The following is a 10,445-nucleotide window of genomic DNA, read 5'->3' as shown; positions in this document are numbered from 1 at the left end:
GGGCGCGGCGGGGGAAGGGCGCGGGGGGGGGCTGGGCTGGCTCCGAGCAGGGGCCCCCTCGGGCCTGGGACGCCCAGCGCCGGCCAGCAGCTCTCCCGGGAGCGAGGCGGGCGGGCGGGCGGGCGGGCGAGGTGTGTCGGCGGGCGGAGGGGGCGCGCGGGGGCGAGGCGGGGCGCGGGCGCGCGCTTCCTACCTGGCGCTGCAGGTCGCGAGAGGCGCGCTGCGTTACCTGCCGGAGCCGCCGCCGCCGCCGCCCGCCCGCCGCGCACCGCCGAGCCTGCCGCCGGCCCCGACTTGGGGCGTCCGCCTCGGCTCGGGAGGGGGCGGCATGGTCGGGCCCGGCCCGCGCTGCGCGGAGGCTGCGGGGCTCCCGCTCGGCTCCCCCGGGGCAGCCGCTCCCCAGAGGCGCCTGGCCGGCATTTAATCGGCCGAGGCCGCCGCCGCCGCCGCCGCCCGCAGCCCCGGCGCGCGATTGCGGTCCGCGCGGCCCCCCCGCCCTCCCGGAACATGCACAGAAACTCCCGCCGGTGGGTCTTCTACGTCTTCCTCTGCTTCGGCGTCCTCTACGTCAAACTCGGGTGAGTCCCCGCGGGGCTCCGCAGCCCGGGCGCGCCGGCGTCGGGGGGGCTCCGGGAGGCGGGAGAGGGAGGGTCGCCCCCGGGGGAACGGAGCGGAGAAGGGACCGAAGGGGCGACCTGCCCGCGGCCGGGAGCGGCTCCGCCGAGCTTCCCAAAGAGGCGCCGTAAAACGGTGCTGGGAAGGCGGCGCGAGGCGGCTGCGTGGCGGCGTTGCGCGGCTTCCTAATTCTTGACGGGATCCTAAAGGCTCCGTTCCCCCCCCCCGGAAGCGGCGGGACTCGCTTTGGAAGAACGGGGGCCGGGAGGGGCGCCTCGCTCGGGGGCAGAGAGGGGCGGCGGGCGCCGGGCCGCGCAGCTTGGGAGCCCCCGGCTTTGCGCGCGATCCGGCCGCTCCGCTCCCCCGTCCTGCGAGGGCGCCGCGGGAAGGTCGCCTCTCGGCCACGAGGCTTCTCGGGCAGAAGGTTTGGCCGGAGCGCGGCGAGGGCAGGGCCACGGAAGCGGGCGGGGAATCGCGGCTTCCCGGGCAGAGCGAGCCGGGCGATCGGCGGCGTCTCTGCCTTCCGAGGAAACGCGCTCCGGAGCCCCCCCTCGCTAGGAAACGAGCCCCCCCCGGCCCGGTGGAAGGCGGCCGCGGCGCGTCTCCGTCCGAGAGGAGGGGGCCGGGAGGGGCGCCGCGGAAGGCGGCGGGGGTCGTTTGGGGCGGGGGGTGTCCCGGCGGCTCAGCCGATCGTCCGGCGGCAGGTGCGCCCCGGGGGTCGCGGATCCCGTCAGCCCCCTTGCAGGCTCCGCGGGCGCCCCCGGGCTGCTTTCAGAAACGGGGGGGGTCCCCCGCGCCGCCCGAGCGCCTCCCCATCAACCTGCCGAAGCGGCGATTGGGGGGGGGAGACGCCCTGCCGGGAAGGCGCGACCGGCTGAGCGCCTCGTCCGGCTGCAGCCTGCAGGGCGGCCCCGGGTGAGCGGTGGTCCCGGGAGGCCGCCCTGGCCCGGAGCGGAGAGCTGCCGCCGCTTCGGCCTCTGGCGCCCGGAGCGGTGCGGGCCGCCGTTGGCTCCCTCTTCCCCTTCCCCGCGCCCTCGCCAGCTGGCTCGGCGCACTCGCCTGCCCGCCTTAGTTGAATTTCCACATTCCTTCGCGGCAGCCGAGTTCCTACCTGTAGAGCTTCTGATATCCCTGCCTCTCCTCCTCCTCCACCCGCCCTCCCCGCAGCCCCTTTTTGGCAGGCGGGGGATTAGGCGGGTGTCCTCCCCCCCAGACATCCAGGGACCCGGGAGGCTGCGAGGGCTGTTTGACAACCGACGAGGGGCCCCCCGCCCCCCCGCCCCCCCTGGCTGCAAACTGCAGGTAAAGTGATAATGCCTGCCTTATTCCAACCTCAGCCACAAGGGGGCTCTGCGGAACAAGGTCAAAAAAGGCAAGATGGTGGACACGGCGGCGTAACCAAAGTTCTGCCTATTTTTGAGGTGTGTTTCAGTGGCGAGGGGTGCTTTGGTCACGTTCTGGCCAACGAGTTGACTTTGTGGACCCCCCTGAGGAAACCCTGCCTGGCTTGGAGCTCCCCCCCTTCCTAAAAACGCTCATCCAAAACATTCAGGCTGCCGGATGGCCTGGTTCCCTTCCCGGCCTCGGAGTGAATGAGCTGGCAAGCTGTGCTGCCCTGAGCACCTCCTCTGGCCCCTCCCCCTTTGAACCCAGGAGGAGTGTAGGAAGGAGAGCAAGAGGGGACCCCCCCCTTCGCTCCGCCCCTTCTTCCCCCAGGCGGTGCACTCACCAGGGTGAAATTGAGTAGCGGGGAGGGGGGGCACCAGGCCTCTCTGAGTGTCAGAGCAGGAGCACCTGGACTTATGTACAAGAAGTCCTCGCATTACGACCACAATTGAGCCCGAGATTTCTGTGGCTAAGTGAAATTAGCAAACTGAATTTTGCCCCGTTTTACAACCTTTCTTGCGACAGTTGTTAAGGGAGTCATTGCAGTCTCTAAGTTTGTAACACGGTTGTTAAGCGAATCTGGCCTTCCCATTGACTTTGTTTGTCAGAAGGCTGCAAAAGGGGGGATCACGTGACCCTGGGACACTGAGACCATTCATAAATACACGCCAGTTGCTAAGCGTCCAAATTTTCATCACAGGGATGCTGAAATGGTCACTTTTTTCAGTGCCGCTGTAACTTTGAACAGTCACTAAATGAACTGTTGTAAGTTGAGGAGTACCTGTACCACTTCACAGTGCTTCTACAGCCCACCTCTCTGAGCGGTTTGCAGAGTCAGCCTGTTGCCTCCCAACAATCCGGGTCCTCCTTTTACCGACCTCAGAATGATGGATGGCTGAATCAACCTTGACCCGATCAGGATCAAACTGCTGGCAGTGGGCAGAGTCAGCCTGCGATAATACTGCACTCTAACCACTGTGCCACCAGGACTCTTGGTGATGCCCCTAATTATGCTTCCATCGCAACATCATGGTTCTGCTTTAGTCACCCTTCTCGCCCCTCCCCCCTGCCCGACACCACTTACCCTTTCAGAGGGCAAAACAACCGCCAGGGCTGGGTGAAAATGGGCGGTGTGTTTAGCCACCCATTGCACGACACAGTTGTGAAGATGCTCTGTGCTTTCGCCTTTTCACCCAAGCGGTTCTTCAGGCCAGGCTTGTGAATGTAGAGCAGGAGGGTGGAGGGGACTCAAAACGGAGCGAGCTGCACCCAGAGTCGCATGGAAACACTGGCAGCCAGGTCGATTCTCTCCTCAGGGCTGGCAGCACCCGGAATCAGAATAGAGCTGGCAAAATTAACACGGTAAAAATAGCCCACCCCACAATTCCGTAAGCATCACCTTAGCAGAAACAGCAGAAAGCCCACAACGCCCCCTGTAGCGCAAGGTCTCCCAACCTCGGCAACTTTAAGATGTGTGGACTTCAACTCCCAGAATTCGCCAGCCAGCCAGTTATCGGGGTTGGGGAACCTTCTTGCCATAGTGACCCCTGAGCCTCTCCTAGGCTGACCTCCGCCGTTCCCGAACGGATGCCGAGCAGCTGTTTAAAAGAGGGGCCTGGTGCCCTTTTTGAAAGAGGGCTGAGCCCCCCCCCCCCGAGACGGACACATTATGCGGACAAACACATTTTGATTTACAGCTGCCGTTTCGCAAAAAGGTCGTAAAATTGGGTGAGACTGCTTTTCTTGATGACAAAAACTGTGATTGTCAATCGAGGACTACAGAATGATGCCATTGTATACAGAATGGCAGCCAACCTCTTGACTTGTTTAAAACCCTTAGGCACCGCTGCGGCCTTGCAGCAGGGAAAAGAGGAGAAGGAGAAAGCAGCGCACCAGGCAGAGAAACCCCAAAACCAATAAATGAATCAAACTGCCCAACTAGGGCAGATCTAACACAATACGTTTGTAGATTGTTGTTCTGGGAAATATGGAAATACAGGCACTCTCCGACTTACAAGAGTTTGTTTAGTGACCGTTTGAAGTGGCACTGAAAAAAGGAACTTATGGCCATTTTCACACTTATGACGGTTGCCGCATCTTCATGGTCATGTGATCTACATTCAGACAATTGGCAGCTGTCTCATATTTATGATGGTCGCAGCATCCCGGGGTCACGTGATCCCCTTTTGTGACCTTCTGACAAAAGTCAATGGGGAGGCCGGATTCACTTAACGACCATGTTACTAACTTAATCACTGCAGTGATTCACTTAACAAATGCAGCAAGGAAAGTCATAAAATGGGGCAAAACCTCACTTAGCAACATAAATTCTGGTCGTAAGTTGAGGACTACCTACAAATGGACCCTCCTTCCTTTCATTTGTGTATCTAGTGACTCATCCAGTTTGTCGGTGTGTTAATCAGCATTGAAGATTTCCGTCTGAAGAGCCACGCTCGGGCGGCTTCCCTCTTTGTCTGGGTGTGTGTTGTGTCCAGGTGCGCACAGCAGTCTTAAGGACAGGGCACCCTGAAGCACACAGGGCTGCCTCAGCCTGTGAGTCTCTCTGGGCGCCCTTCTGCTGGAGATCCATGTTTACCGCGTGAGACCAACTCCCCAAACAACTCAGGCCCGTTGTTTCCAGATGGAAAGATCCCTGGTGGCACCCAACCATTCCTGGGGCAATTAATCAAGCAATTAAGGTTTTATTACTGAGGTTGTGCCTGAACGTTACAGAGGTCTTTGTTGTCGTGCGTGTGCATTGGGCCCACCAGAACCCAGCACAGCTTAGAGTCTCTTCTGCCCCTCCTGTCAAGTGGCTGCCAGGCCCGCCTGCAGGGAGAGACTTGGGTTCAACCTGTGGCCCGTTAAGGGAGCCGCATAGCGGGCGGACTCCAAGCTGTTCGGGGTAGGTTCGGCAAGAGCCGGAAGGTGTCTGTAGCCAGAGTTAAACCTCGGCAGCTTTAAGGGGAGTGAATTCAACTCCCAGAGTCCCCCAGCCAGGAGGAGGTCGAAGCCCACAAGTGCGAAGGTTTCTGAGGTTGAGGAACTCTTTTCCTGTCTTCTGCGAACTGAGTTTTGTTTTTTAGTTTTTAAATTTTTTGAGTTTCTCTTCTTCTTCTCCCTCCTGCATAGGCAGAGGTGAAGGGTGTTCAGATCTCAAAACTGCACCATTATCTGCTGTCCAAAACTCATTTTGCACAATGACTTCTCTATCTGTGTCTGTCCCCTCTGTTTGGTTAAAACCCAACTTTTTTTAACCACCCCCCCCAAGCAATAGGATTAAATGTGTTTCCACCTTTTTCTGAATTGTCGGGGATGTCTGGGGGCGGAGAGGGAGGGCGGTCAAAAGAGTCAATATGGCAGCCACAACTGTGCGAAGGAGAGCCCCGAGGCCCTTTGGCGGCTGGCATCCCAGCCTTAAAGAGAAGAAACCGATATTTCAGTCCACTAAACTCTGGCCACCTTTTCCGGGATCCGAGGAAAGGGATCTAGCTCGCTCCTGAATCTAGGGCAGGAAGAAGGAGGAGGCGGCGGTGGTTCTGCGGATCCTCGAGGCAGCGCTGAGGATTTTAGTCGGTTTAGCTTGGCGTTGTGAGTTGTGAAGCGTTGTGTTGCAATAGGAGCGAAGGACGGGGAGGGATCATTTTTCTACGATGCTCCCTGGAAGGACAACTGGAAGGAAAGGATCCCACGCGATCGCTACAGAGGGATCGATCGGCCGCCAAGCACCTGCTGGGCGTCTGGGCGAGTCCCGGACTGGAGCGTCGCTTCCGCAGCCGGGCGGGACCCTTCCCGCGCCGGCTCCAGGCTGGGCGCTGGGCTCGCCCCTTCCCGGCGGCGGCCACGAGGGAGACGGCGCGGCCCGGAAGGTCCCGTCCAGACGACGGGCGGCACACCCGCCAGCCGGCCAAGCATGCGAAAGAGCTCTTGGTAGGGCGGGATCGCAACGGACCCTTGTGGTCCGTGCAGGCGGCTCTCTTCGCTGCTTGCGCGCGGACCAAGCGCCTGATCCACCTGTTCGTCCGTCTTTGGTCGGTCTGTCTGTCTAGCTGGCTGGCTTGGCTTTTCTAGATTTTTAAGTTGTGGATTTTAATGTTCTTTTTAATAGTGTAAGCCGCCCGCAGTCAGTTGGGAGTAAGTCGGGAAGCCATTTAAATTGGTCTAATAAATAAATAAGTACCCTCCTTCTCTCCAACCGCTGCCTATCCTGCCTTTTGCATCTACCTACTTTTTAGCTGCCCTGAGTTGGGACCAATTACCCCCCAGCCCCAGCCCCAGTCCCAGCCCCAGCCCAGCCTTCCCCGCAGGTTGACCGTCATAAGCAAAACCGGGGACGGGGACGCCATATGTGGGATGACGGTCCCGAACCGAGAGAAGTGATATCGATCCAGTGGAAAGGAGCAAGAGGTTTGCCACTGCCTTTCTCGGGGACGGGTTCTGAACTTCGCCTGCCCCCTCGGGATCTCCTGGTGGCCTCCCACCCTGTTCTCGAGGCAAAAGGAGCTGACGCTCCCCCGTTCTCTGCTGGAATGGACCCCAGCCCAACTCAGACATCAGAAAAGCCACCGTGGCGGAACGAGGCCAGTAAAGACGGACGCGGCCCTGGAAGTCCCCGGTGAGGAAAGGCAGGAAGAGGGGACGGGGGTTCCTTGCAGGGGTGTGTGTGTGTGTGTGTGTCCCTGGCAGATGGCGGGGTCGCTCTGTCTCCCAAAGACGGCCAGCTTCGGCGGAGCGCGTCTTCTTCCCGCGGAAAAAGAAGGGCCCGAAGCGCGGCGACTCGGAAGACAGCCTGGCGCTGGATCCACCCGCTGCGCCAAGCCCCGGCGGCCAGAGCCACGACGGCGGGGCCGTTAGAGCAGGTTCCCTGGCCGGGTCAGTGCTGGCCAAGCCGGGAGGCTTTTGCGCAGGGTCTGGAGCAGCCAGATCGTCGACCGTCTCCTGCCCGTCCCCCGCAAGCCAGACGGTCCTCAGCGGGGTTTCTGCAGCTGCCAAAGGCCCCCAGGGCACCCGAGAGCCTCGCTCTCTTGGCCGACGCCCCGATTCCGGAGCCTTTGCCTCGGGGCTGAGACCTCGGAGAGCCGCGGCCTTCCATCCCGCGCTTGCCTGGGCTGCAGGAAGCGCGCAGGGCCAGTCCGGAGACCACCAAATCCATTCCCCAGCGCTCTCCCTTCTACGACGTCCAGTGCGCCGGGGGTTCCCTGCAGGTGGGCGTTTGCTGGGCTCGTGTGGATAGACGGGCGGGGTGGCGAACTCGCCAGACCAGCCGGGCTTTCCCACCACAAAGCCCAGGGTCATCGTGCACGAGCCGGGGGCCGTGGGACCACGGGCCCGCTTCGAAGGGGTCAACGGGGAGCACGGGCACGGAAGTCCCGCCAGGCAGGAGCCCCGAGGGGTGGGGTGGGGTGGGGGCGCCGGTGATGCAGGAACCGAAAAAGATGGTGGGTGAATGTCGCGCGGGATTTCGTCGCGTTCCCCGCGAGGACGGTGTCCCCTTAGAGTGATCTTATGCAGTCAGGAAGGACCAAAAGAAGTCCGCAACTGGAGGGCCTGCCCGATCCGGGGGATCCCAGCTGCGCAATTAAGCCGAGGTTCGGCGCTGGCGGGGACTGATGTGTGCGTGTGCGCGCGTTCCTTCAAGGGGCTCCGGTCCTGGGGGAGAAGCCCCGTCTTTCAAAGCCTCGGTTCGGAGCGGAGATGCGGCTGGGCTCTCTCTTTAGCCCAACGAGGGGCCGGGCCCTCTTTCGCCCCTCTACTTTTTAATTCCCCCCCCTGTGCCTCCTCTATTTTTATCTGTTTTCCTCCTGAGGCCCCCTTTGGAGCACGTACGTGCCGTTCTTCGTGCGAAGGGACTCGTCGCCCCCTCCGCAGCCCCGCCACGCGCCCCCTTGCCCGAAGGAGACGGCTCGGCCGAGGGACTCCGCTCGTTCCGAAGCCCTGGGCGCCTCGGAGCGGCCTCCTCCCTTCCGCCCACCCGTCGGCTGCTGCCGTTTCTCTCGGGAAGAGTTCCTGCGAAGGAAAAAGCACCAACGCGAAGTAAAGGGCGACATTTTTTTCTATTTATTTACAAACCGCCCATCTCACCCAAGTGCTTCTGGGCGGCTCACAATAAATACATTAAAAGTAAATCGAAATCGTAATGAAAATGGCCCGAGCGGTCCCTGGAAGAGGAAGGAGCGGCTGCGAACCCCGAACGGACCCCGCCGGAACGAACTGAAGGCGATTTTCCATTAAAACTTAAACGAAACAAAATTGTACGGACAGGTGCGATTCATTACTTGCGAAGCCGGATTTTCCTTGCCCTCCCTTCTGAGGGACGATGCGGAAGGGACCGCAGGAAAATGCTTCTTTACTCCGAAGCAAAGCGAAGGAAAGACTCGCGTGCCCGTTCACACGATGCGCAGAGCCGAGCACGGTTTAGTTCGGGCGCGCTGAGCGGAAACCCGGGCGTTGCGGCTGGGCGGCCTCCGGAACTGCTTCCATCTGTTACCGCGTAGCCGTTGAGTATTATTTATTTATTTATTTTTTATTTTAATCCCATTTATATCCCGCCCTTCTCCGAAGACTCAGGGCGGCTTACAGTCTAAGCATAAATCAAATGTGCTTAGCAGTAGCCTTCATTGGATGTATATGCCTGCCTATTAGGGCTTTCCCCCCCCCCCAAGCGGCATTATTACAAAGTCAGCTTATTGCCCCCAACAATCTGGGTCCTCATTTTGCCTACCTCGGAAGGATGGAAGGCTGAGTCACCCTTGAGCCTGGTGGGATGCGAACCTGCACTAATTGCAGGCAGCTGGTGTTACTTAAGGCGGCATTAGCCCACTGCTCCACCAAGTATATGTGATTTACGTGTAAACCAGCCTTGGCTTTCGTCTGAACCCCTTTTCTCGATTCAGACAATGTACGGGACAGTAGAACGACTTAAAGGGCTGGGTCGCAGAATAGGTTCATGTTCTCCTGCTTCCTAACCCTGACCAAGATTAGCTCCAATAATTTAGATTTAGGAGAGGCTACTGCAGTGGTTTTCACCGACCTAGTTGTGTGAACGCGGCCAGTTTTCTTCTGAGAACTAAACCAAAACCTAAAGCAGAGAGGCGTTCGGAAGGCAAACGACCTTCCAAACGCATCTCCCGGCCCGGGCCCGGGTCTACGTTTCCTCTCCCTTCGGCTGGGGTCGTCACAGAAATCGTTCAGACCCGCAAGTCGGAAAAGAGCCGTTTCTCCGCTCCAGCATTGGCTCCTGGGAAGAGAGTCCGGAGAAGCGGCGGCGGCCCTTTCGGGGCGAGGGCGTTCAACACGCGGCGGGCTCCGGTGTGAAAATCGAGGCAGAACTTTCCCGCCAGACCTTCTTTGTCTAGAGCGGTCCGCTTCCAAAGTCCGACCGCCTTAAAAAGGACACGTGCGAATGTCCCAAGCAGGCGCTTTCTGGGCCCGCTAGTCTGCCACGCTGCCTGGGGATGATGGGGCGCGAAGTTGAGCATCTGGACTGCCACCGGGAGAGCTGATGCCAGCTTCCGTCTCCTGATGGACGAGAGGGGCATCGCCTTCCTCACTTGGCATTCGTTTTTGCAAGCTTCTGGGGGGGGCATTTTGCTCGGAAAGACCCTCCCCTCTCCTTTGGCGGAAAAGGTCCGGGGCAGCGCTTTTGCGCGGGCCTCACCTGCGCCAGGTAGAGGCGGCCCGGTCGCCTCGCAGAGGCCGCGTTGGCGGCGAGGGGGAAGGGGGCGCCCGGGGAGGTGGCCGTAGCCGGTGGGCGCCGGGCTTCCCCGGGAGCAAAGGCTGGTTTGTCTCGGATCTGTTGTGATCTGATCTGATCGGGGCGATTCTCCCGGTCCCCCGGGGGATGTTGCTGAATTTTGCTGAATTACAGCAGAGCAACGCTACGGCCGGTTCCTCCTCCTCCTCCTCCCCCTCCTAGACGGATCTTCCCCTCGGAAAGCCCAGTTCGTCCGCCCTGGCGCGCCGTCGGGGGGCTTCTGCGCCGGGACTGAGCCCCCGCCCGCTTGGCCGCCACGGGACAATCGGCGGCCGTCTGGGAGGAAGGCGTGGAAGCCCATCTTCCTTTCGGAGGGTGCTTCGGGCGGGGGGGGCGGGTTTATGGGGGGACAAATGCACGTGCGCACCCTGAAACCAGAGAAGACGCCCGGTGCTTCTGCGGCGGGGGGGGGGGACTCTCCACGCCTCACACAAGCGGGGGCGGCGTCGGGACAGCCACGCAGCCGCCTTCCCACGGCCCGGGGAAGCTCGGCGGGCCGTTGGCCCACTCGGCTCCTGCGCGGGGCTCGCCCAGCCCCTCCCTCCAGCCGGGCTTCGGGCGCGGCGAAAGGGGGGGGCGGGAGGCACCGCCGGGCCGGCTCCCCGCGCTTCAGCTGCGCGGCCCGCGCGGCCCCTCCGGCTCAGGGCCGGCAGGGGGAGGGGAGGAGGCGTGGGGGGGGGCCCGGCTCGCC

General features: G+C 61.1%; 1 protein-coding gene across 1 annotated transcript in view; it reads left to right on the top strand.

The window, feature by feature from the left end:
* The first annotated feature begins 257 nt into the window (after positions 1-257).
* Positions 258-10,445, top strand: part of WNT7B (Wnt family member 7B) — a 99,711-nt gene continuing 89,523 nt past the window's right edge. The window contains exon 1 of the mRNA XM_081330819.1: positions 258-578. Within this exon, the coding sequence (XP_081186945.1) occupies positions 508-578 (71 nt within the window). The 5' untranslated portion in view covers positions 258-507. The remainder of the gene's footprint in view (positions 579-10,445) is intronic.

Source organism: Vipera berus (assembly GCF_964194415.1).
Source record: "Vipera berus genome assembly, chromosome: 6".
Lineage (NCBI taxonomy): Eukaryota > Metazoa > Chordata > Lepidosauria > Squamata > Viperidae > Vipera > Vipera berus.
Note: the sequence above shows the minus strand (reverse complement) of the source record. Positions and strands in the feature narration are given on the sequence as shown.